Source organism: Convolutriloba macropyga, chromosome 8 (genome assembly GCF_964194025.1).
Source record: "Convolutriloba macropyga chromosome 8, txConMacr16.3, whole genome shotgun sequence".
NCBI lineage: Eukaryota > Metazoa > Xenacoelomorpha > Acoela > Convolutidae > Convolutriloba > Convolutriloba macropyga.
Genome location: NC_134475.1, coordinates 24,840,542 through 24,868,061, shown reverse-complemented (window position 1 = coordinate 24,868,061; position 27,520 = coordinate 24,840,542). Strand labels below are relative to the sequence as shown.

General features: G+C 37.7%; 1 protein-coding gene across 1 annotated transcript; it reads left to right on the top strand.

The window, feature by feature from the left end:
* The first annotated feature begins 211 nt into the window (after positions 1-211).
* On the top strand, positions 212-26,108 carry LOC142344618 (26S proteasome regulatory subunit 4). The gene is made up of 7 exons (XM_075396425.1): positions 212-454; positions 709-842; positions 12,170-12,324; positions 12,749-12,944; positions 13,220-13,536; positions 13,827-14,003; positions 25,787-26,108. Exons 1-7 carry the CDS (start codon positions 276-278, stop codon positions 25,952-25,954), a joined length of 1,326 nt encoding a protein of 441 aa, XP_075252540.1. The 5' UTR covers positions 212-275; the 3' UTR covers positions 25,955-26,108.
* The last annotated feature ends 1,412 nt before the right edge of the window (positions 26,109-27,520 follow it).

The window sequence follows — 27,520 nt, the reverse complement described above, 5'->3', positions numbered from 1 at the left end:
TAATATTGGTATAAAATAAGATCATATTAAAGTCATTTGAAGCCCCCTAGTGAGTTTATCCAAGATACTCACCCCGCCCTGAATTAAATAGACCCTCTGACTGTCTTTCGAGCGAAATTTGTCGATCACACAGTTTTTAAGTGACTTCATGCATTTGTTTTATGTCCGAACTCGACAGCATGTCGGTATTATTGTTTCAAACCTATATCCCGACGATTGTTGAGAGCGCATGATCTTTTCAGATTTACGCCGAAAACTTTTGATACAATAGTGCAATGGGTCAGCAGCAATCAGGTCAAGGTGGTGGAGCTGGGGGAGGAGACAAAAAGGACGACAAGGACAAGAAAAAGTACGAGCCACCTGTACCCACTCGAATTGGTAAGAGGAGGAAGCGAGGGAAGGGACCTGATGCTGCCAACAAACTACCTGCTATCACACCTCACACAAAATGCAGGTTAAAAGCTGAAATCTATGCGATGAACACTTGCTGCCATTTTACGGGGTTTAGAAAAGTGGTCTTAGGAACTGAAGAGATTTATGCACTTATTTTTGAAATGTGGACATTTTTGAAGTCGATCAAATTTTACCTGTGTTTGACTGATAATAAGATTCTGCGAACTGTTTCAAGAGTTGTTTTGAGCGTGTGAAAACTATATAAGAACTGTGGGCACGAACTGTGAGAAGTGAGCTTGTATTGCTGCATATTAGGTTGCGTCTGCTGAAGATGGAACGGATAAAAGACTATCTCCTGATGGAGGAGGAATTCATCCGCAACCAGGAGAGACTCAAGCCACAGGAGGAGAAGCAGGAAGAAGAGAGGTCAAAGGTCGATGACCTCAGAGGTACGATATAGAAATACTCAATGAAACAACGTAACGTAACTCCTTTCTCAAAATAATTTTTACAATCCTATTGCTCCTGTCGTTTTTACACATTTTTTGACAAAGCTAGGTGACAGTAACAAATTAGCACTTATTTTGATCTCGGCGTGATCAAAGTTGCACTGAAGCAGCTGGACTGAACTGCCCTGGCTAATTGGTTCAATTTTGAGAATAGCAATTCAAGTGGGGGCTATGAACGTCTGATTTTTCCCGCACTTTTGCTGTTTAGCTCAAAGTTGAGTGCCATTTTTTCATCTATTTAAACGCTAGCGCTCGCGGTACCAAATTTTCTCAGCCCGGGTGAAAGTTTTTTAATAGCCGCACAGCGATAGCTGGGGCTATTATTGGCCTTCTCTTGGTTTTTTTACAATTCAAAGAATTTGAATTGTATTGGGGCGCTGTCTTTTTTTTAAGATCTGTTCACACATTTTCATGATTTTTGAAGTCAAATTGGAGTAGTGATTTTGGTCACGCCGAAACAGGAAATGGAGCGAAAAAGCGAGTGGTTTTGTGGCGTGAAATTTTTTCGCTCTAAATTTAAAGTAGAGTGAGAAAATGGTGTTTGAACAAAAATTCGCTTTCTCGCTAGTGGTTTTTTGTTCACATGCGGCAATTTCACTTTGATTTTTACTGTTTTTTCGATTTTTTGAATCGGATTTTTTTCTAAATGGTTTTTCCAATCCATTCATAGTCCGTTTTAAGTTTAGTTTTCTGTTTAGTCTGAAAATTCTTTCTTTATTGCACTTCTTTTTCCCCTACATATGAACGCAGATGGTCTCGTTATACCTTCACTTTTCAATTCTCATCAACTGAAGTATTTCAAGTATCAGCTGAAGGCCCTGTTGAGCTTCTCTACTACTCGCAGAGGAGTAATTATGACAATTTATCGTTGACTTTGGTGTTCACAGGATGTAAAGTCAAATGCCACACATGAGAACAATTGCTCAGATCAATATGGTGAACAAAACTTTAAAAATAGACAGAGAGAGAGAGAGAGAGAGCGCTAGAAAAGTTGATGTGATGAGCGCCAGCAAAGTCGATAGATCACCTGCGGTTTTCAAGGAGGGTTTTCTGGTTTTAACTTCTATTTTCTCTTTAATAGCCGCACAGCGATAGCTGGGGCTATTATAGGCCTTCTCTTGGTTTTTTTACAATTCAAAGAATTTGAATTGTATTGGGGCGCTGTCTTTTTAAGATCTGTTCATACATTTTCATGATTTTTGAAGTGAAATCAGAGTAGCGATTTTGGTCACGCCGAAACAGGAAGTGGAGCGAAAAAGCGAGTGGTTTTGCGGCGTGAATTTTTTTCGCTCTAATTTTAAAGTAGAGTGAGAAAACGGTGTTTGAACAAAAGTTCGCTTTCTCGCTAGTGGTTTTTTGTTCACATGCGGCAATTTCACGTTTGTTTTTACTATTTTTTTCAATTTTTTGGATCGGATTTTTTTTCTAAATGGTTTTCCCAATCCATTCATAGTTCATTCCAGGTCTAGTTTTTTGTTTAGTCAATGAAAATTATTTGAATTGTACGTCAGGACTTGTCCTGCTGTTTTAAGATCTGTTCACACATTTTCATGATTTTTGAAGTCAAATTGGAGTAGTGATTTTGGTCACGCCGAAACAGGAAATGGAGCGAAAAAGCGAGTGGTCTTAGGACGTGAATTTTTTTCGCTCTAATTTTAAAGTGGAGTGAGAAAACGGTGTTTGAACAAAATTTCGCTTTCTCGCTAGTGCTTTTTTGTTCACATGCGGCAATTTCAGTTTGACTTTTACTGTTTTTTCGATTTTTTGGATCGAATTTTCTAAATGGTTTTCCCAATCCATTAATAGTCCGTTTTAAGTTTAGTTTTCTGTTTAGTCTGAAAATTCTTTGAATTGTACGTCAGGACTTGTCGTGCTGTTTTTTTATTTCGTCGTCAAGAATTTTGTTACGACCATATGACGTCACAATCATTTCAAATCTGCTTTCTGTTCATTCGTTCATCCAATTTCAACTAAAATGCGTGCGTGACGTCATTTGTCGCTCTTAGTGGAGCGAGTTTTTTGTTCATTCGCTTGATTAAATTTTTGGTCAATCCTGACCTACCTCACTCAAAAATGACTTCCCCATTTTGAAATTGACATTTTTTACTTTAATTCAAAGAAATAAGGTCAATTGAATGTGTCACTGTAAATGAAGTTTATTTAGGAGCAGCTGAAAGAGTCAGCAATAACTTATACAGATTTTTAATCAAAATATAACAGATCAGCCTTTAATTAAAAGAAGAATTTTTTTGGTCTATTTTTTTAGACTGCCGGTCTACGAATCTTTTGCGGCTATTTTCTGGCAATCTGCCAGCTATGTTTTTTAAATATTCGGAGTCACCGTTCCCTTAGGAAAGAACCGCAAAAAGACGTTTTAAAATTTTTGAGGCCTCGAATAATGAGGTATTGGCTCGAACTTGGACAAATGATTGAATTGTAATCTGACACAAGTACTTGCGTTCTTATCAGTGCATTGGGTTAAGGGCTAAGAACCGAAGACCCAGGAGAAATCTCTCTTATAAATTCACCGATGTAATTATTTTCGGCTTAAAAACTTGCCTCTTGTTATCAAGAAGAGATTGTAAACGTGTTGGTCCCTGTTTGTGCAAATTTTTCGTTTGACCGTTTTGGCGCTTTTATTCTAGAATATTCTATGACTTATCAAGTAATTTTTTTCTACGCTTCACTTCTTCATTTTGAGTGATTTGAATTGCCCTTATTGCGAAATAAAGTATGCTGCTAATATAAGGATTATTGTGAGCTGTTGAGTATCGATGCCATTGTAGCTTAGTGGTGAACGTGTCTTACTGCTATCCTGGAGGTCGCGGGTTGGAAACAGTGTGAAGTCCGAGTTTTTGCATCTGAAAAATTTCTAAGCTACAATTGTCCCTCGCCTGTCGTTCGAGAGCAATTCATCCGACGTAAGTCGGTTTTTGTTTTTAATAGCTGCGAATCGATAGATCCAAGAAGTCCGTAAAATGCTACTTCCTCAGTGACTTCTACCACTCTGCGGCTAAATTTTGTGTGTGACGTCATTGTTACTACATTCTCCATGATTTTTCAGTTCAATAATGTGGTTTTGTTTTCTTTAGTTTACGTGACTGCCTCTCGTTAAAATGGCTTTTGCGCTCTGAAATTGAGATTGTAACCCGTGATTGAAATTCAATTAATTCAGCAGGGTTAGATAACTATAACGCTAATATATTGCTTAACTACAAGTGTTTTAATTTGGTTTGAGAATATGGATAAAATATAAAATCAGTTTCTCATAACTAAATACTAGTCCATTTTTTGCTTCTGGTTTCGGTGGTTAAAAAGGTGTTTTAATTTTGAGATCATATATTGGAGGTATTTTTGTCAGACTTGGAGCGCCCAAATGCTCAGTCGCACAAGCTGCTCATCTTAAGCAGTTTCAATGTTTCCTAAAAATTGGCACCTGAATGTTCGTAGGGCATTGATCTTTTTTTTAAGAAAAAAATTGAGCCCTTTTAAGAAATTATTTCCAATTTACCTATCATGGTTGTGAATTTTTTAGACAGCATATGAAACTTCTTCCCATGAGCACGGGTTTTTGTTTTCTTTTGGAATTTCGCTCAAAAATTGTGAATCCATTGAAATTTTCCGTAGAATCAAGCAATACAGCAAGCATTTGGGGCCATGTCAATTCCAGAGTGTAGCCAGCGGTTGCCAACCTCAAATTTTTAACAGTTCGGTGGAAAACATGTAAGCCTTTCTATTGAACTGGTGGCCATAACTTCAAATTCGTTTTTTTAAAAAAAAATTTGACTTCAGTTTTCGCTTTTTCCGGCGAGCCTAATCGACCAGAAAATATTTCTTTCTAGCCACTGTAAAAAAACTAATTAAATTTGTCAGGAAAGTGGTGAGAAATAGCAAGAAATTGAATTTTTAAAAATGTTGATGTCATTCTTGGAATCTGTCACCGAGTATGTTTGAAATTGGCCAAAGAACCTTTTGATCTCAGAATTATTAAATGAATGGAAAGTCTGATTGACAATTGGATGCATCATTCGCAAGTAGCCGTACTGGTTTCCACTCGAGGTTTATTGATCAATTCGCACGTTAAAAATTAGTTTTGTTTTTATAACATAAATTTCTCCAGTTCAACAGTGGGGCCTTAGACAGCTATTTAATCTGATGAAATCTGCATGCAAGTGAATATTTAATTGCTCTTGTGGTACTCAGATCCTTCTCGTATTCTAGCTTAAGTACTAGGTCAAGAGATTGTTAACGCACAACTTTAATTCACTTCTGTTGTAGGCAGACTGCACTTGATCTTTTCACTATCAGTCTATTAGTGCGTAAGTACCTGTTACTTGTTAGAGGTTGAACAATCGCACGGCGATTGCAGAGGTAACAAATGAGATAAAATACATACTGCATATGACTGTATTAATTCACTTCATCAAAGACTAAGTTGTTTTATGGTTAAATGGTAACCCATGTACCACATTTTCCCTCGGGGGAGGAAACAAAGTTTATAAGTTTGTTTTCAAAACTCATGTGGATCTAACTCTCTTTCTTCGTTGTCTTCATCGACAGTTGTTGTCTTAGGTGACTGTTGTGCGGTTGCTTGTTGTGGAAAAGCGGTATCGTCGTAGTCCTCGTGTGGTTGTGGTAGGGTCTTTGCTTGTAGTTCATCCTCTTTTTGTGCCTGGGATTCGTCCTGCTCTTCCGCTTGTTGTGCCTGGGATTGTTGGTTATCGTCGAGCGCTGTAGTAGTTGCTTGATAATTAGCGATTCCTGTGAAGCGCTTTCTTGGGGGGCTATTTTCAGAGTCTTCAGTGTCCTCGTCGGTTGTCAGGGTTTCGCTTTGGCCATATTTTTCAGGCTTCTTTGTTGGCCTGTTGCTCCTCCTTGGGTTCTTGTGTGCTGCAATAGCTTGTATTGATGGATCCTCTTGAGGATTGTAGTCAAAGTCCTCATTGTTGCTGTGTTTCCGTTGTCGGGCTGGTTCCAGTTCGAGGTCTTCGTCTTCGAATGGGGAGTCGGGTGGGGTTGTTGTCTTTTGGTTCTTTGCTCCTGTTGTCCCTTTCCTTGGTGACTGGACAAATTTTAGTTTTGGAGGGGCCTTCGTGCGGTTCACTTTTAGGAGATTAGATAGGTTTGGATTCGTGGGTGAATCGCTTGGTCTTTTTCTGATGGATTTCTCCCTTTAGCTTCGCGCTCTGTTCCTTATGATGTGCGTTCATGTGTCGTTGGATCTTGCCATGGTGGTTTATGACAGTTTTTCTAGCGGCAAATTGAATCAGTGGTATTCTCGGCTGTGATGGGGTCCCGAATCGTGCTACTTCTGATTTGTGAAGTACCGTGTCATCTTGGCCGGGGTACTTGATTGTCATTGTGGAGCCGGAGGCTTTTATCAGTGCCGCTCCTTCGGGGATGGCTTCATATAGTCCCTGTAATTGTTTCTTACTTCGAGTGGTGGAGAGGGTCTTTCTTGCGAATTTTAGTTCCTTGCTGTTTTCGGCCAGTGGTTGTAGGGGGCTGTGTGTAGACATTCGAAAGGTGCGCGGGATTTCACCTTTGTCGTTGAGTGCTTTTGATAGCATTCGTTGCTTGGATGCCTTCACTTCCTCATCACTGTCCAACGTCTCTTGAATCCATCGCTTCGCTCATCAGAGATCAATTCGTCATTGCCCATGATGTTGTCATCTAAATAATCAGACTTAATGTTTTTTGGCCATTTTTGGTTTCGGCTATCCGCCTGAGAGGTTATGTTAGTTATTGGTGTGTTTACGGGTCGGCCGAAGTGCGCTTCGAAAGGGGATATGTTAGTTGCTTTTTTCCGGCTTATTCTTAGTTCCTGTGCGATTTGTCTAAGTGACTGTTTTATGTTGAAAGGGCGTTGAGTTGTATCTAGTTTGATGCAACCTAATCGACGTTTTACTGTTTGTATCAGCCTTTCCACGAGTCCTATAGATCTATGGTCGTTCGCTGGTGCGAATATTATTTTGATATTATTCTTATTACAGAATTCTTTCATTACGTTTCCTGTTTGGCATCTAGCCTGGTCCATTTGTACGTATCTGGGTACCCCATGAATAGCAATGTATTTAGTTAGGAAATGTTCTATGTTTGGGGCATTCGCATTGTTGTATAGTTTAAGTGTAGGAAACTTAGAAAATCTATCGATGCATGCAAGGAAGTATACTTCTCTTCCTTGGCCATCTATTATTGGGCCGCCAAAGTCTATCTGTATTTCTTCATTCGGTTCGACGCATGGTTTTAGTGGTGACCATTTGGTTTTTGGTATTATGCTTTTAAGGTTCTTACCAAATTCGGTGCACGGGCGGCACGTTTTTGACTTGTTGATGAGATCTCTATTTATGAACGGCCACCATAGTCTGGTTGCTAATTCGGTCATTCCCCACGCGTCCGGATGCGTTGCGTGCAGTACATCTATTACCGCGGCTTTCATTGCGTTGGGGATTGTTAGCCGATTGTCCAGGAGGATGCACCCGTCGTTCACACTTAGTTGTTTCCAGTGCGTGTGGATTTGTCTGCTTACGGCCTTGCATCTCAGTTCGTCCCCTTGTATTATACAATCTTATTTCGCGTAGAACTGAGTCTGTTTGTCATAGCCGCGAATAGTGTTGAACTGAAGACGTCGCGTATTGCTTTGTCGAGTTGGGTGTCTGGTTTTGTGGGGCGGGCGTCTTTCTCTGGGCTGAGGTAGGTGGAAAATGATATCGGGGTCTTTGCGGGTGATGTAGGTGGCGTTTGTTGGCTTGAGGGTTGTTGATTACTCATTTCGAAATTATGTTTGGAATTTAACAATGACTGTTCTGTAGCAGAGTTATTTGGCAAATGCGCTTTTGCAATGGTTTGCTGTTCGACTTTTGTTAAATTTGCTGCGTCTATTGTCTCGTGGTTTTCCGTATTTGGTAATTCTTGTTTTCTACGTAGGCTGTAATTGCGCAACTTTTGCACCGCTTGTGGTTTTGTCTTGTGATTTTGTGCTCTAGGCACTTTGATTTTGGAATCGTCCTGCGATTGCAAGGGTAATTTTCGTGGGCGGCCTCTTGGTCGTTTGATTTCCGGCTTTTTGGTTAGTGCTTTGGAATCGTCGAGCGATTCCAAATTGTCTAGTTTTCGTGGTCTTCCCCTTTGCTTAACTGCATTAATGGTCTGTATGATTGCGTCTATTTGTGCGATCACAAAGTCTTCATCATAGCGACTTATTGGCTTTGCCTTGTTATGGGGGTTCCTCGATATATAATCTGTTAATCCCATCTTTGATCCTGGTATATGTTCGATTTGAAAGTGGAAGGGGATTAATCTTTCGCACCAACGTGTTTGTCTACTTTGATGTGCTTTTGTATATTTGTCTTTTAATATGGATAGTAGAGCTCTATGATCTGTTTGTACGGTAAAGTATTGACCGTAAAGATAGTGCTTAAAATGTTCGAGTGCCCAGACTACCTCTAAAAGTTCTAATTCGTTTATACTATATTTTTCTTCGGCATTATTTAGGAAGCGTGAAGCGTACGCAATTGTCTCCCACCCTTTGTTCGATTCCTGTTCTAAGACGGCTCCGAGTCCGGATCTTGATGCGTCCGTTCTGACTCTTGTTTTCCTTGTGGAATCGTAGTGCGTATTTTCTGTTATGTTTTTTGTGTGGAGTTTTATGTGTTCGAATGCTATTTGATGTTTTGGTTCCCAGTGGTATTTATTGTCTTTTTTCAGGAGGTCTCTAAAAACTCTGCACTGGGTGGCTAGGTTAGGGACGAATTTCGTTAAATGGTGTACGCTTCCGAGGAATGATTTTAATTGTTTGCATGTGTTCGGGGCTTTTAGGTTTTGGATGGCCTCTGTTTTGCTAATGAGTGGTTTTATACCGTTTTGATTAATTTCGAATTCTAGCCATTCGATTTCGTATTTAGCGAAATGGCTTTTTTCTAAGTTAATGCTTAGGTTTTCTTTGTCTAGTTTTTGTAAGCATTTGAAAACTTTTTCTTTGTGGTTTTTTATTCCTCCGCCGGAGACTATGATTATGTCATCTAAGAAAGTATGTGTCTGTGAGGCCTTTTAGTGTATTGTCTATTGCTTTTTGGAATTGTGCCGGCATGTCTGTTAGGCCGTAAAAACCTGTAATAAATCGGTACGTTCCGGTGGCTTGGCCGCCTACTATATTGAAATTGCATTGTTTTGCTGTTGCTTCATCTAGCGGTAGTTGGCTGTACGCGTAGCGTAAATCGATTTTTGAGAAAAGTACTTCGCCTTCGTGCGACGATTCCGAGATGGATTGGGCGTCCATCAGGCAATCAATATTTTGCATCTGGTATTTGTTTTTGTGAATTGCCTTGTTTATTATTTTGGAGTCCATGGCTAGTTTTATTGTTTTGTCTCTTTTGACTGTAATTACTATTGGGGATATGAAGTTTTTGTCGCTACATTTGTCCAGTTTTATTATATTTCCGTTGTCTTGTAATTTTTTGAGTTCTTCTTCGACTTGTTTTTGTAGGTGAATCGGTACTCTTCGGCCTCGTTGGTGTACCGGTGTAAAGTTTGTTTTAAATTTTGATTTGACTGTGTGATCGACTGATCGTCCTTTTCGTTTTATTAGACCGGGGAATTGTTTTGCTATTTCTTGTTTTAGGCTTTTGTTATTTTGGTTTTCTATCATTGCGACGTTCTTACCTTCTGAAGTTGGGGATGTTTGTTGGTTGACTTGTATTCCTAGTCCTTGGAAGAGGTCTCGGCCGATCAGTGCTCTATGGTTGTTGGGTACCACGATAAGGTCGGCTCTTCCAGCGTTCCACTCATTGCATTCGACGTCGCAGTATAGGGTGCCTCTGTTCTTGATTGGGGTGTTAGTGAAGCTTCTCAGGTTAACTGGATTCGTCTTACGACTCCACCAACTGTTTTTGTCCCGCACCTCTATCTCGCGGGCCATCCTCTCCGTGATTAAGCTGTGTGAGCTACCGGAGTCTACCATAACCCAGTATTTCGTATTGCCGAATTTCACATTGAGTTTGGTTGGGGTTGCTGATCCGTCTGTCGGGGAAACGAGGTTCACACTGTAGTCTTCCTCGGAGTCGTGTGTTATGCTTTCTATTTCGACATTTAGGGAGACCATGGTTATGTTGTCCTCGTATGGTGGCTCGTTGCGTTCTTCTATTTCGTTGATGTTCCTGTTGTTATTACGTGTCAAATTTGGTCGGCATACTTTGGCTAGGTGGTTGGGCTTATTGCATCTTCGGCATATTTGTCCGTATGCTTGACATTTGGCTCTATGATCTTGTGTCCGGGGTTGTCCACAGTTTCTGCAGTTGTGTTGTACTTGTTGTCTGATTGACTGGTTGTTGTTGTTGTTGTTGCCTCTGGGCTGTGTGAATGTGCCTCTGGGCTGGCTGTAATTGCCTCTGAAGTTTCCACGGTATCTTGAGCTTGAGATTGCTAATACAGGCTCCGATCGTCCTACAATGGATACCATGGATGGTTCCGACGTGTGTTTTGCCTGTATGGCTAACTGGCTTCGTGCGCCTAATTCAATACTAATGGCTAATTCCAGTGCCTTCTCTGGGTCGAGTGTTACCTTCAGGAGTCCTTTTTGTATTTCCGGGTCGGTCATATTGGCTGTGAAGATGTCTCTTAACAGGTCGTCTTCTAATGCTCCAAGTTGACAAAATTCTGCCAGGGACCTTAGGGCAGAGTGGAATTGCTCCATGGTTTCTCCTTTTTGCTGACGTCTGGTTAGCAGTAGATATCGGTCAAACGTCACATTTCGTGGCCGTATAAATGTCAACTCCAATTCTTCCCACAGTTGTAGTGTCGTGATGTTCTCGACGTTTGTGTGGGGGTACTTTCGGGTGTGCATCCGGCGTCCCTCGATTCCAATGGTTAGATAGACCATTGATTTTGCCTTTCTGTCGGCGACATCCCATGGTTTGTCTCCGCACAACACCCCTATCCTATCAATTAGGTTACACTCGTTCTTCCATTTGGCTACTGCCTGACTGTATCTTGTGAGTCTTTCCATTTCCATTGTCTGTGTCGGGTTGTTAACAGGTTGTTCTTCCACTGGTTCCGGGGGGTAGATGATTGTTGTCGGTTTCTCTCTTAGGAGTTCGTCGAGTTCTATATTTGTCTTTGCGACGAGGGCCACTTTGAGTTGACTTCTCCACTTCTCCCATGGAATGGGGGGGTTGGAGCTGGGTCGATCCCAAAATGGTTGCAGTCCTAATATGGTTCTTCCTTTTTCCGTTGACTGCGCCATGTGGTACTCAGATCCTTCACGTATTCTAGCTTAAGTACTAGGTCAAGAGATTGTTAACGCACAACTTTAATTCAGTTCTTGCATATGACTGTAATAATTCACTGCATCAAAGACTAAGTTGTTTTATGGTTAAATGGTAACCCATGTACCACAGCTCTCAAACGAAGTTTGTAGCAATTATAATAGTCCTGTTTTCGTCGGACCCATTTGACTTTTCGTCCTTAAACACGGGATAAATAGGTAGCACACAGCGGGCATTAAGTTCCATTAGAGACCCTTAGCCGCTTTAAATTTTTTCATTTTCGGAAAATTTTTATCATTGTTATTATCAAGTTTATTGATCTTTGAGCCAGTGAAACTATTTATGGCTTGAAATAGGGATACTGGATATCCTCTTGAGAGAATGAAATGGTTCTGAAGATATTAATATTGCGAATTTTAGCAAGATTTTGTTGAAATTTGCTATTGCTTTTTAAAATGTTTGTATGTTTTTGTCTGTTTCCGACTTTAACGATCAATACTGGCCAACAAAACTTTTTAAGTCTTGCTAATGGGTTACATGACAGAAATAGAGAGACAAAAAATGGTTTTTGAACATTTTTTCACTGCGAAATGTGGAAACTTTTCTTTTGAATTTCGTAAACAAGGCTAGAAAACCAGAAGTTGCAGTGTCGAATCTCATCATGGAAAGTTTTCTTAGCGCTCTTTCTCCCCTTCTCTTGGTTAGGGTTTCTTTCCGTCTCTTTCTCGTTCACGTTTTATCTCGCACACTCCATCTCTCCCCTTCACTCTTTTGTTGATGCGGTACTTCAGCTGCTGTTATTTTGCGTGATGTCATCTATTACCCTCACCTCACGACCCTTCAATTAAGCTAAAGCTAGCCTCACTAAACCGTGGCTATTTAGTGATGAAGCCAACCGCTCGCCGGTCGTTTGAGAGCAATTCGGCCAACGTTAGTCGGTTATGTTTATTTTGTTATTCCAGCTGTACTTGAAAATGAGTCATTTGATTAAGTATCTGATCTAAGGTACCCCAATGAGCGTGGGCAACTTGGAGGAGATCATTGATGAGAACCACGCCATTGTGTCAACATCAGTCGGGTCGGAGCACTATGTGAACATGCTATCATTTGTGGACAAAGATCAGTTGGAGCCGGGCTCTACTGTCTTACTTAATCATAAGGTAAAAATTTCATCTGATCTGAGTGATTGAAAGTAGTGGCTCTATGTAGCTGTCTTGAAAGTTGTACACTCTATTTGATGGGGCTCAAGGCGAAGCTTTTGATTGATCGATTGATTAATTGATAGGTAAAAGAAGAGAAAACTTGAGAGCTGTAAAATTTTCTATAATCAGAATTTACCGCAATTGGTTGGTGGCTTACCGTACCGCGAGCACTATACTCCAAAATCACTACTCAGAAATCAGTTTTTTCTCCGCACTAAAAGAATGTGGATATTATCGCGTCTGCGCTGTAATCAATTGATATACTGAACACAGATCAGCAAAAGTATTTTTTGCATGAAAAGGCACGGAAGAAATCGAACATGATGTTTCTGTTCGCTGAGTTTAAATGAATGAGTCGGTGTTTACGTTCAATGATTTTTAGGTGCACGCAGTTGTTGGAATTTTGTCAGAAGACACTGACCCGATGGTGAGTGTGATGAAACTTGAGAAGGCTCCCCAAGAGACATACGCAGACATTGGGGGCCTCGAAACACAGATCCAAGAGATCAAGGAATCAGTGGAGCTTCCACTCACACACCCCGAGTACTACGAAGAAATGGGAATCAAACCACCCAAAGGTATTCAGGACTTTCCTTAACATAATTATAACACACTTGCTGCACGAGAGATCTTGCCGGACAACGTTTTAAATCTATACATATGTCGGTTAATTTATTGCAAGAGCAATTAAGAGTGTTAAGGTACTTTCTTTGTGGACATTTTTGTTTGAGCTTATTATGAGTGTTCTCTTAAGGTGTTGTGAACAGTAAACAGCGATTATTCTCTCTAACAGATTTGAATTTAAAGAAGTTATCAACAAAGAGAAGAACTTCAGAATGTTTTCCTTTTTAAGGTGTCATTCTTTACGGGTCTCCTGGAACTGGCAAGACTCTTTTGGCTAAAGCAGTTGCCAATCAGACATCAGCAACCTTCCTTCGTGTTGTGGGCTCCGAGCTCATTCAGAAGTATCTCGGAGATGGTCCAAAACTAGTGCGAGAATTGTTCCGCGTTGCAGAAGAACACGCACCTAGTATTGTGTTCATAGACGAGATTGATGCTATTGGAACCAAGAGGTACGACAGTAACTCGGGAGGAGAGAGGGAGATCCAGAGGACCATGTTGGAGCTGTTGAATCAGCTAGATGGTTTTGATTCAAAGTCTGATGTCAAGGTGAATGTGCATCTTACTTCTTTCCGTCTTGAAGCAGATAATCTTTTTTATGTCGCTGTAAGGTCAAGAGGGTCCTTTGTATCCGGATCATACAATGACTTTTGAAGCTTCACATAGTTTAATATGTATTAAATATCCTAAACAACATGACGTTGCTCTAAGAATGCAATTTGTTCGAAGTTTGACTTAATTTCACAGTAAGCGATTTACAAGTCGAGTCTCACGAACAAAATTTTTGCCTTTGGTGGTTTTTATTGCGGGCAAAGTTAAGTCACAGAAATTGTTTGTAGGTGATTATGGCTACTAATCGCATTGAGACACTGGACCCTGCCTTGATTCGGCCTGGAAGAATCGACAGGAAGATTGAGTTCCCTTTACCAGACGAGAAAACAAAGAGACGCATATTCAACATCCACACATCCCGTATGACTCTAGCTGAGGACGTCAAGTTGGATGAACTTATACAGGTTTGCGCTACGTAAGATAGCTTGAATGTAGTTCCTGGCACATGTTAATGTGGCAAGGAACCTTGTATCAGGTTGGTGGCAAGAAATGGTGTTACTGTTCTGTCACGTGAATTGGTATTACTTCGTCATATTGAATGCTTTATTCTGACTTTAGTCAGTGTGTAATTGCTCTTGAGCGAAGGTGTCAATTATTGCAGTCGTGTGTCTAAATTTTTCTCTCATTTTCAACTTCGAACAGCTGAACAACTAAACTGGTGCCAGCTAACTACTAAAATTCAAATTAACACTGCAACACTGCACAAAATTGTTGAATTTTAAAAAGACGCCATCATCTTCTCAGCCGGTTATTATAGCGCTCCTATTACAATTCAAAGAATTTGAATAAGGTTGGGGCGCTGGCTTTTTAATAGCCGCGACGAGATTGCTGAGGCTATTATTGGCCTTCTCTTGGTTTTTTACAATTCAAAAAATTTGAATTGTATTGGGGCTATGTCTTTTTTTTAACATCCGTTCATACATTTTCATGATTTTTGAAGTGAAATCAGAGTAGTGATTTTGGTCACGCCGAAACAGGAAGTGGAGCGGAAAAGCGAGTGGTTTTGCGGCATGAAATTTTTTCGCTCTAATTTTAAAGTAGAGTGAGAAAACGGTGTTTGAACAAAAATTCGCCTTCTCGCTAGTTGTTTTTTGTTCACATGCTTCATTTTGACACTGATTTTCTGTTTTTTTTAAATTTATCTGATATTTTGGGAAATGGTTTTTCCAATTTACTCATAGTCCGTTATAGGTCTAGTTTTTTGTTTAGTCAATGAAAATTCTTTGAGTTGTACGTCAGGACTTGTCGTGCTATGTTTTTTTTATTTCGTCGTCAAGAATTTTGTTACAACCATATGACGTCACAATCACTTCAAATCTGCTTTTTGTTCTTTCGTTGATGCAAATTCAACTGAATTGCGCGTGTGAAGTCATTTTTCACTCTCTGTGGAGAGTTCTTTTTTCATTCGCGTGATTAAATTTTTGGTCAAACGTGACCTACTTCACTCAATAATGACTTCCTTACTTTGAAATTGACTTATGTTTACTTTAATTCAAAGAGATAAGGTCAACTGAATGTGTGTCATTTTAAGTGAAATTTATTTGAAAGCAGCTAAATGATGCAGAAATAACTTATATAGATTCTTAATCAAAATATAACATCTCAGCTCTTAATGAAAAGAATAATTTTTTTTTGTCTGTGTTTTACTTTTTTTGAGACTGCAGATCTACGAAGCTATTGCGGCTATTTTCTGGCAATCTGCCTGCTATGTTCTTTTTAATATTTGTTCACACGTTTTCAAGATCTTTGAAGTCAAATTGGAGTAGTGATTTTGGTCTCGCCGAAACAGGAAATGGAGCGAAAGTAGTTTTGCTCTAATATTAAAGAGTAAAAAAACGGTGTTTGAACAAAAAAATTGCTTTCTCGCTAGTGTCTTGTTTTGTTCAAATGCCGCATTTGCCCTTTGATGTTTGCTGTTTTTTATGTGACTTTTTTGATCAAATTTTTTCTAAATTGTTAACCTTGTCCAGTCATAGTTCATTCTAGGTCTTGCTTTTTAGTTGCTCCCAAACGAAGTTCGTAGCAATTATATTAGTCCTGTCGGTTTTTTTGCGGTTTTTCGCTCGACCGATTTTTCCTCTGACGAATTTGATTTTTCGTCTTCAAAAATGGGATTAACAGGTAGCACTCAGTGGGCATTAAGTGCTCTTAGAGCTTTTAAGCTCATTAGTCTTCAAGTATGCGATTCACAGAATCTGTTTTGGAGACTTATATATGGTGCGAGGGGCGGCTCTTAGAGATCCGCCCCCCCCCTCCAATGTGGCCACCCCTTCAGCCCCGAGTGCACCCCCCCCCGCTGCGATCACTTACGCCCCTTCACAATTAAGCTAAAGCTAGCCTCACTAAACCGTGCCTAGCTACTGACGAAGCCAACCGCTCGCCGGTCGTTTGAGAGCAATTCGCCCGACGTTATTTTGTTTGGTTTGTTTAGTCGATGAAAATTGTTTGGATTTTAGGTCAGGACTTGTCCTCTGTTATGTTTTTTACAATCCCAAGTTTTTGGATTATATTGTTGTGCTGTGTTTTAAGATCTTTTCACGCTTTTTTCGGCTTTCTTTTCTTCACGTGAGTGAGAAATCATTTTAGAGTAGTGATTTTAGTCACGCTGAAATGGTAATGGGAGCAAAAAATGGAGTCGGTTGTTGTGATTTTTCCCAACTGCCTTTCAAGTGGAGTGAGAAATTGGTGTTCGAAACAAATTTTCGACTTTTGAGATGGATTTTTGTTGACGTGCATCAATTTGACCCATTTTTAAGTGTTTATTCTCGTTGAGTTCTTTTAATGTGATTTATTTGTTTTCTATTTGTGCCTCGTTGCAATTTCTTGATTTCATCAAGGTGCTGTCAAAAACTTTTATGGCCTTTACTCTTTGATGTCATAAAATATTAGTGAGTATTCGACTTAGCCCACTTTTTAAAAAAATTCTGTTGTCTTATCACATATTTTCATCAATGACAGGTCTGATTGGTTGCTAATGAGGCATAAAAGGACCTAGTTACTTGTTCGAGTAAGTAGGTAGCGATTTTTATGACTTGTTGTCACTTTTTTTGTCACTACAAGCAATTCAAGTCTGCCTTTTCATTCGTTCATGCAATTTTGTGCGTGACGTAATTTTTCACTCTTAGTGGAGTTTTTTGTTTATTCGCGTGGTTAATTTTTTTGTCACACGTGACTTAGCTCACTCCCAAAAATGACTTCATCACTCTGAAATGGACCTTTTACTTAAATTCAAAGAGATAAGGTCAATTGAGTGCCTGTCACTCTAATTGAAGGGGATTGACGGCAGCGAATGGAAGCAGCAATGATTTAAACAGATTCTTAATCAAAATATAACTTTCATTGAGACTGTCGAATCTATTGCGGCTATTTTCTGTCAATCTGCAAGCTAAGTTTTTTTTGTTTTCTTGTTTGATCTCATTAAGGAAAGGTCTCATCGTTTGCTGGGGTTTATTTTGTGGGGTTAATCTTTTCTGTTCAAAGCGTAAACTTTCTTTGACTATGATACTAATTGTTTCCATGAATTGTTACCGATTTTTTGAATTTGGCTAGTTTTTTAAGTTTGTCTCATCGCTTTGTATCATTTTTGTCAGGTCTCTTTGGTTGCTTAAATATTTTTACCGAGTACAAATAGTCTTTTCAGTTCAGTGCTATTGCTTTCTTAGACTTTAAAATTGACTTGTGAATTTTTGATTTCGGCTAGTATTTGTTGTACTTATTGCTCCCTTATCCCTCAATCTCATCAATGACGGTCTCATGTGTTTCCAATGAGGATTCAGTTACTCAAAGTAATTCGGTCAGTCGGTAGCTATCTGAATTTAACATTATTTGCTTTCAAAAAGTGTTAGCAAGTTTATTTGCGAAAATTGGTTATTTGTTGTATCGTTGATTGTAAGTAGTGACAGATTTCATTCACATTTAAGGAGAGGTTTATATTGAGCAATAAGTGAAATTATTTGAGTCCATAGAAGTTGATTTTTTCATTTTTACCCCGTCTTTTCATAAAATAAAATTTGATTTTTAGTCCATTATTTTCGTTCTTGGCTTGTTGCTTAGCCTCAATGTTATCACAACTAACAGTTCTTATTGGCCTTCTAATTCGCTGGATTAATTGTCAAGTCATAATTTAAGTCAATTCTTTGGAGTAAATTTCAGGACTTGTCCTGCTATGTTTTTACAATCCATGAATTGGATTGTATTGGTGCTCTTTTTTGTAAGATGTTTTTACTCATTTTTCATGACTTGGATCGTTAGAACGTAATGAACAGGTAAGGCCTAGTGTACATTAAGTTTCATTAGAGGTCCAAGACCGGCTTTAGTAGTCCATCAAGTGATCAGAGAGGTACAGCTGCTGTACATGCCCTAATTCATGGTTATAAGATCATTTTTAGGAGTTTTCGAGCCCAAAATGGGACAATTTTACGTTTATTTTTTTGGAAGTTTTTTTTTGTTTCACCGGTTTTGAATTGACGTTTTTCAAAGTTGATAAAAGTCTTTTGCAAGATATAATCACGTTTTCTGAACATTTTATCGGCTATATGTTTTGGTACTGCTAAGATAAACACGCAGAATGATTATAATTTTTGCTTTTCAAGTTTTTTGAATGGGTTTGTCATTTTTTAATGTTTTGCAGGGTCAGGGAACCTCCTCGGGGGGTTGACGGTAGGTTAGTCCGTAGCTTCTTGTGGCAATATGATAATGTTCACGATTTAAATGTCGCGAATTGAGAAATTTTATTTGAATTTTGCATTTTTTAGGTTTTTTGAAAGATTGTCGTTTTTTGAGTGATTATATTCCAAGTGTTCAGTTTCTATCCTCCTGTATAGTTGTTTTTGAAAGATTGTCGTTTTTCAATTGTTTCTATCACAGATGGCCAGTTTCTATCCTCCTGCTTAGTTGTTTTCTGGGCAATGGAATGGTTTGAGTCTCCTTATCACGAATTTAAGTAATATTTTATACAACTGGTTTTTTCGAGTTTTTCGATTTTTTTTGCTTTTTGAGTTTCTCCTGCTTGCAACCTTCTCTAGGAATCAAAAGTATTTTGCTGTATAATTTATATTAGCAATGCAATGGTTTTAAACATAAGACAAATTTTACCCATGGGTCAGAGAAACTTTCGCGGGGTTTAATAATAGGTTATTGCATATTTCTAGTTGCAATGGATGGTTTTCAACATTTTATCACATTTTTTCAATTTTTTGATAAAATTTGATTTTTTTCAAGTTTTCTTCTAAATGTTTCTTAGGCAATTTTTTGATAATTTTTGAAATTTTATACAATTTTTTGTCGTGTTCCTGGTTTATTGATCTGTGTTAGCCAAATAAAATTTTTAAGGCTTTAATTTGGGATTCTGTTTGGCCTCTTTGGACAATGAAGTGCTTCTGAAGAAATTAATATCATAAGTTTTTTTTTGCAATATTTCACTAAGACTTGCGGTTGTCATTTTTCGAATTTTTTTTTGTCATTTTCTAAATTTTTGACCTATACGGGCCAATCAAGCTTTCAGATGGGCTACTTGACAGGTTTCTGAGACACAAAAATGGTTTAATATTGGAAAAATAAGACACTGCCTTTAAATATTGCTGTTTTCAATTTTATTCAAGTCTGTCATCTTTCTATTTTTTTTCTATCTCTATTGGCCAATAAACCACTTTCAAGACTTGTGCATGGGCTAATAGGTGTATTTAAATGAAACAAATTTGGGATTTTTGGTTGAAAGCCTCGAGAGTTTTAGCATTGATTATATTTTTGTTGAGTTTTTTTTTTATTTTTTCAACTTTTATTTTTGTTTTGGTTGGCATTGTTCAATTGATCTGCTGGTCAAGTACAGTAGTTCTAAGTTTTTACAATTCTTTGAATCTTATTTCAGGACTCTTCCTGCTATTTACATTTTTAAATTTGTCGAGCTAGAGTTTTTTCGCTTTACCTTAGTTCACAGGTTGTTCAACATATTGCGTGAAATCCTTTTTGACTTCTCTAAGCTATTTTTACTCTTCTCGAATTCTTCTCAAAGTGCTTTCAATCATCAGTTGCTCAGCAAATCAATCTAAAGTGAACAGAATCAGTATCGAAAAACGAAATCAAAGCGGGATGAACCCATAAAGCCCAATTTTAGATGCCAGCTACTGGAACTTTCTTCGTATAAGTCATAATTAGCATGCGTTTTGGCATTGATACTAGCCCCTGCATCTTCTCTTTAACAAGCAGGAGTATGCCTAACTACACAGTATGTTTGAATAGAAAATATTGCACTTCTTTTTCCCCTACATATGAACGCAGATGGTCTCGTTATACCTTCACTTTTCAATTCTCATCAACTGAAGTATTTCAAGTATCAGCTGAAGGCCCTGTTGAGCTTCTCTACTACTCGCAGAGGAGTAATTATGACAATTTATCGTTGACCTTGGTGTTCACAGGATGTAAAGTTAAATGCCACACATGAGAACAATTGCTCAGATCAATATGGTGAACAAAACTTTAAAAATAGACAGAGAGAGAGAGAGAGAGCGCTAGAAAAGTTGATGTGATGAGCGCCAGCAAAGTCGATAGATCACCTGCGGTTTTCAAGGAGGGTTTTCTGGTTTTAACTTCTATTTTCTCTTTAATAGCCGCACAGCGATAGCTGGGGCTATTATAGGCCTTCTCTTGGTTTTTTTACAATTGAAAGAATTTGAATTGTATTGGGGCGCTGTCTTTTTAAGATCTGTTCATACATTTTCATGATTTTTGAAGTGAAATCAGAGTAGTGATTTTGGTCACGCCGAAACAGGAAGTGGAGCGAAAAAGCGAGTGGTTTTGCGGCGTGAATTTTTTTCGCTCTAATTTTAAAGTAGAGTGAGAAAACGGTGTTTGAACAAAAGTTCGCTTTCTCGCTAGTGGTTTTATGTTCACATGCGGCAATTTCACTTTTGTTTTTACTTTTTTTTTCAATTTTTTGGATCGGATTTTTTTTCTAAATGGTTTTCCCAATCCATTCATAGTTCATTCCAGGTCTAGTTTTTTGTTTAGTCAATGAAAATTCTTTGAATTGTACGTCAGGACTTGTCCTGCTATGTTTTAAGATCTGTTCACACATTTTCATGATTTTTGAAGTCAAATTGGAGTAGTGATTTTGGTCACGCCGAAACAGGAAATGGAGCGAAAAAGCGAGTGGTCTTAGGACGTGAATTTTTTTTCGCTCTAATTTTAAAGTGGAGTGAGAAAACGGTGTTTGAACAAAATTTCGCTTTCTCGCTAGTGCTTCTTTGTTCACATGCGGCAATTTCAGTTTGACTTTTACTGTTTTTTCGATTTTTTGGATCGAATTTTCTAAATGGTTTTCCCAATCCATTAATAGTCCGTTTTAAGTTTAGTTTTCTGTTTAGTCTGAAAATTCTTGGAATTGTACGTCAGGACTTGTCGTGCTATGTTTTTTTATTTCGTCGTCAAGAATTTTGTTATTACCATATGACGTCGCAATCATTTCAAATCTGCTTTTTGTTCATTCGTTCATCCAATTTCAACTGAAATGCGTGCGTGACGTCATTTTTCGCTCTTAGTGGAGCGAGTTTTTTGTTCATTTGCTTGATTAAATTTTTGGTCAATCCTGACCTACCTCACTCAAAAATGACTTCCCCATTTTGAAATTGACATTTATTTACTTTAATTCAAACAAATAAGGTCAATTGAATGTGTCACTGTAAATGAAGTTTATTTAGGAGCAGCTGAAAGAGGCAGCAATAACTTATACAGATTCTTAATCAAAATATAACTTCTCAGCCTTCATTGAAAAGACTATTTTTTGTCTGTCTTTTTTACTGTTTTTGAGACTGCAGATCTACGAAGCTATTGCGGCTATTTTTTGGCAATCTGCCAGCTATGTTTTCAAAGTGATTTTTCTTAGAAAACATCCTATTGTGATGTCCGAACGTGTTATTTTGCTACCTGTAAATATTTTAGGCACTTAACTTTATGATCCGTTTTTGGGTTCGATTGTTATTTCGGATTTATTCTGTTTGGCCCCTCCAGTGTTTTCTAACCCCCAGTTACAAATTAAATGTTGTTATATAGCACATTACTGTGTAAGAAAATAGCACGTGCGTCCGTTATTTCGTTGCTTGATGCGATTTTTGTTTTAAAGTTTTTGTATTTGTATTTTGTTTTTCTGTTGGCACGCCTTAAACCTCAAAGCGACAATTTTGATTTTCTTTTAAGCATTTAATTCTAATTAAATATCGCCTGTAAAATTTATGAAACATTTTAAAAATTTCTTAAGATAAAACTCTCCATCAATTCAGTTATGAATCTGTTTCTCTTCATTCTATGACCCATTAATCCAATTTGCAAAAATTTCGACAATCTGTGGCAATGTTCTTAAAGTTTAATGCCTTTAGATTCTTTTGGTGCCAATTGGTTTTTCTGGGTGTTTAGTTGACCTTGTAATTTGATTGGAACTTGTTTTTCTAAGAAAATTGATAAGGCAATTTTTATCTACTGAACAGGAATTTTTTAAGGCGCTCTCCTTTTTACAATTCAAAGGATTTGAATTGTATTGGCTAGCTGATTATTTTTTCTTAGATGTTTAATTCGGTTTTTTAAATGATGTCATATTAGAGTGGTGATTTTAGTTTTTCTGGGGTCAGTAAAGCAAGAAGTTTTTAAGCGTGAAAATTTTATGCACAATTTTTCTTGAGTGTTGTTTTGTACAATATGCTTTCCATTTCGCCTCTTAAGTGACTTTTTCACGGTTGACTGCTGCTTGATTTTTACTTGGCCTAAATTGCTCTTTTTCTTAAATTAAGTTTTCCTAAAACAGAATTTTTGTAAGATGAGTACAAGGGCGTATTGGCCGATGGTCAGTGCTTCTGTCAAGGACCCAGGTAAGGGGTTTGTACCACTCCGTTGTCGGAATTTTTTCTACGCATAAAAATTATCTAGGCTTCAGCCCCTCAGAATTAAATAGCCGCGTCTCTCATTCGACAGCAATTTGTCCTACGTTGGTCGGTTTGTTTCTATTCGTGCGGCATTTTAACTTTCGGTTTGCTCACGATTTTCTTTGCAAATGCTATTAAAAGCGATGTATGTATTTTAATTGAGCATAATTGCGTTTTTCCATCTTTTTCAATATCATTGAGATTCTTTTGTTTCGATCGCATGAATTTTTTAATTAAAGGCATTTTGCAATCCCATGGAAGTTCTTTGATTTCAACAAAAACATAAGTAAGTTTTTTGATGTGCCCGTTTTGTTGTTCTTTGTCTTATCACTTTGTGTCAGTATTAACAGGTCCCACTAGTTTTCTAATAAAGCATTAGTTTATTATTAAAATGATAAGTAATAAAGCATAATAAAAGTATAATTGAACCTATTTATTGTTTTTAGTTAATGGTTTTGGAAATTTTTGACGATATGTTTAAAATAAAAACAGTTTTGAGTTGATAAGTTTTCATCTTTTGTTGTCTCGATAATGGCAGTTCATATTGGGTTTGCATTGAGGAAAAGATAATTTATTGTTTAAGTTATTAATTGCAGCCTCAGCTCAGCCGGCTATTATAGCGCTCCTATATTTTTTTACTTCGTGGTACTAAGTTTTTTTGTCGCTTTACCTTAGTTCACTGCTGGTTCAACATTTTGCGTTAAACCTTTTTTGACTGCTCCAGGCTAGTTTCGATCTTCTCTCATTCTGCTAAAAGTGTTTTTAGACAGCAGTTGCTCAGCAAAGCAATTAAAAGTGAACAGAGTCAGTCTCAAGAAACAAAATCAGAAATCGAAACGGGATAAACCCATAAAGCCTAATTTTAGATGCTAGTTACTCGAACTTTGTTCTTAGTTATCATCTCTAATGCTTATTGGTATTGATATTAGCCCCTGTGTCTTCTCACTACGAAACAGGAGTGTTTTCAGCTCATCAGAATAGTTCGCACTTTATAATTATTTGGGTGCAAAAATCATTTTTTTGTTTTTCCACTTTCAATCCTAATCTTGGTTATGAGAATCGAGGGCGGCTGTTTTCCGGCAACCTGCCGGGTTTTGTTTTGACAATGTGTTTCAATAAAGTAATGGTGTTTTTTTAGTTTGGTCCTTAATCGTGGTTTCCTTTTTTGTTTTCCTTTCACTCAATTGCTTTAATATTTTATTCCATCAGCCTTCTATTGAAAACAATTTGATTTAATGTTCTCTTGCCGTAATAGCTTGAACGTCCTCTGTTTCCACTCTGTTTCCACAACTGCTTAGTTTGTGGGACTTTTTTTCTATCACTATGTCTCATAGTGAAATTACGCATCAAATTTATGTGCATTTTTTGCAAATAATATGACGTTTAATTATTGCAAAATCGTGTTTCAATGACATCCACGTCAAAAAATGGGGAAAACGTTATTTTTTCAGTTATTTTTTTCTGGTAATTATTTGTTTGTGACGTCATATGCTCTGTTGACTATCAGAAGGCAGTTATTGTGAAATTGTTGACTATCAGGGAATGGATTTTTCATTTCTTCGGATTTAATTCCAGGGCCTTCACGGCTCCCCCTCACCTATGTTTCAAATGAGTGTAATTTGGATTGCATTAGCCGAATTTGCGCAATATAGCGGATACGGTTAGTCAAAACGTGAAATCAGAAGGAACTTGATAAACCAGTAAAGCCCGGGCACTATTTCTCATTGTTTGAAGACTTAGTGCATTAAGTTATCAAAGTTGTCTAGAGTATACTGCTAACTACTATTACTATAAATCTTATTTTCTCCAATGTAGTGTAGTCTTAGTCTGGACTTCATCAATTTTGTCGAATCCAGTGAAACTGGGGACCAAATTAGAATACTTTCTGACACTTAAAATGGTGTCGCCAAAATTTTCTTCCTTTTCCGTGTTTGTTTCAATCCAAATGTCGGTTAGTGAGGACAACGCTGGCTCTTTTCCGGGCATCTGTCAGGTGTTTTTGTTTTTCCTGTCTATTTCTTCTGTTACGAAGGTTTTGGGGTTCACTTGTTTTTGGTAGATATATTGTCTGAGTTGGTTACTAAAAGAAAGCACATGAATGTTTGACAGACCAATTTTTACTTAAGTAAACGGGTTTTTTTTATAGCCGTGAAGCTTTAAGCTGTTTGTTAATTTTATGTGGTGCTTTTTGTTGCTTTTGTTTGGTCATCTGACGGTCATTATTTGTTTTACATGTAATCCAGAAGATTCTTGGCGCTTAACAGTTTAAGTGACCGTTTCACGCTTTACGTCTTGCCTTTTGCTCAATCTAAATACAAGTCGTTCAAGGCGTTATCGCTGAGTGATTAAGGTCTCTGATAGTTATCCGGGAGATTGCGGGTTTTTGCACCCAAAAAGTTATACATTTCTGTTTTTACAACACGCAAGTCTATTCCGCGGCTATTCCGGAAATCTGCCTACTGTTTTGTATTTTAGCTTTGTCTTTTTGTGTTGTAATTGGTGTTTAGTTTGGCTGAGGTATTACTGGTAGTCATTGACTGAGAACAGACGGTATCAGATTTGTTTCGCAAGAACAGATATTGGGATGCTTCTGATTGTAGCGATATTTTTAAGATATGTCGACTGATTTGTAAAGAAAATATTAATTAAAACAATTGATTTTTGCTCTCTTTTCTCAGATGGAATTGTTTTTTGTCTCTTATGTATTTATTTGAATCAACAAATGGAATTTCAATGTTTATCAAAAAATTTTTAGATTAAATATTGGCATTTCTTAATTTACTCATTTTTCATTGAGTCGAATAATGAATTGAATAAGCTATCAAAGCGAGTGTCTGGCTGAGGCCGAAATCAAGTTTTTCTTCGAGTCGATTCCGGTGTATTCTTGCTATGTTTTTTGTGCGCCTTTTTGACTTTTCCTTCTCAGAAATGGGATGAAATGGTAAAACCCGATGTCATTGAGTCTATCTCTTAGAGTGCTACAAATCTCTAAATGTCACCAAAGCTGATGAGGTATAGTTTTAACATTAGAAGGTCAATTTGAAAACAGGGTCAAAGTTGTGTCCCTAGCCCCCCGCGACTGGCGCCACTTGACTCCCAAAGCTTATATCTAACTGTTACCAAAATCAGCCAGTCGTTTGAGAACAATTCTTCTCTGACATAAGGCAATTATGTTAAGTTAATTTGCTAACCTATCTTTCGGTTGCACTTTTTTAGGTACCAGGAGGAACTAATATTTCCAAAATCCCGCTAATGAATAATCGATTTATTTTGTTTAGGTAAAGGACGATCTATCTGGTGCTGACATCAAAGCCATTTGTACAGAGGCGGGACTGCTCGCTCTACGCGAGAGAAGAATGAAGGTTACGAATGAGGACTTCAAAAAGAGCAAAGAAAATGTTTTATACAGGAAGACAGAGAACACACCTGAAGGATTGTATTTGTAGACATGCAAAATGATTGTTCAAATTGTGAAAAGCTCTTGCGCCGTGTTTTAAGATGTTTATTGAATGCAAATTAAGATGGCATTGAATTGGCTGAGCTGTGCAGCAAATGTGTTGATATCTTAGAGTTGTTGGTTAAATTCAATTTGAAAACCTTTCTTTTATTTGAGTATATGCTGACTAGAACAACAAAACTGAACAAATTTGTGATTCTCTGTGACCAATGAGCTGTTTGAGTGTTTTGTAAATCGATTTGAAATCAACGCAAAATTAGGAAGTAAATCGATTTGAAATCAACGCAAAATTAGGAAAGGCTATTAATATGGAGCTGCTACAAATAACGAGTTTACTTAAAAGAAATTTTAAAACTTTTATTCAATTTTTCGTTCTACCGACTTTTCGTCTGATCGTTTTTTTTTTTTCGTTTGACCATTTGTCTTTTTGTCCTGAAGGATAAACAGGTAACGCTCGGAGTCAATTAAGTTCTCTTAGAGCCGTGCGTCTCACTAGACTCTATGTATGCGATTCACCGCATGCCTAGATAATTTGACGGCAATACGCCCTATGTTAGTCGGTTATGTCTTTTAAATGTTGTTGCATCCTGTAAAACCAAATTTTAGGTAATGACTTTAGTGTGAGGAAAAGCAAGAAAAATTTGACTGTCGGCTGGCTATTTCCAAGGAAGGTAAAAAATATTTGTTCAGATCAGGTTTCTTCAAGTGTTGCTTCTGTTTGGAAAGTTTGAGAATTGGTGTTTTCAATTCCATAGATTGAATTTCTTGTAGGCCTTTTATTCCACACAATAAATTGTATGACTTAATGTTGACCGTAAGGCAAAAGATTGATGAATGAAAATGTTGAAAGTCGGGGTTATTATCTATTTCTTGCTCGATTTAGCTTTTTTCTTCGATTTTAGTTTGTGACCTGAATGCTAATGCTCTGCTGCCAAATTTTTGTTCTTGACGTCATTTTGTGGAGAATGTTGTATGAGTTTTCGGCCGATCGTTTGATAAAATATTGCAGCGCAATTCATGAATCTTATTTGAGAATGCAAAATCTAAATAAATTAACTGGGGGTTAACTTGATAATCATAAAGCTTTGATTCTTGAAGAACCTTATTGTAATAAGTTCAATTTAAAAGTTGACCAGAAGCTGAGTTCAGATTCTCATATTTTTATTTGAAAAAATTAGATGTTTACTTGAACAAATGTTAATTGTTTTTATTTCAATTTTTATTTGCTCTTGAACGAAGTTCTTAGCAATTATTGTATACGTCTCTTTTTTATGCAAAATTTTCGCTTGACAATTTTCAAGTGACTTGCCTTGACTTTTTGCGTTTCGCGTGATCTAAAATTCTCTCTCAATGACAATTTCAAGCAGCTGAACTCAATTGGCGGTAATTTAATACTAAAAGCCAACTGAAAAGTGCGCCGAAGCTGGTGCCATTTTTACTTTAAATCTTAACAGTGGTATGTTAACCTCTAATATGGTGATTTGAAGCCCACTATTGACCGTCTTAGACCCATTTAGATCCCCACCCCGCCGACTGCAGCAGGCTGCAATTGATT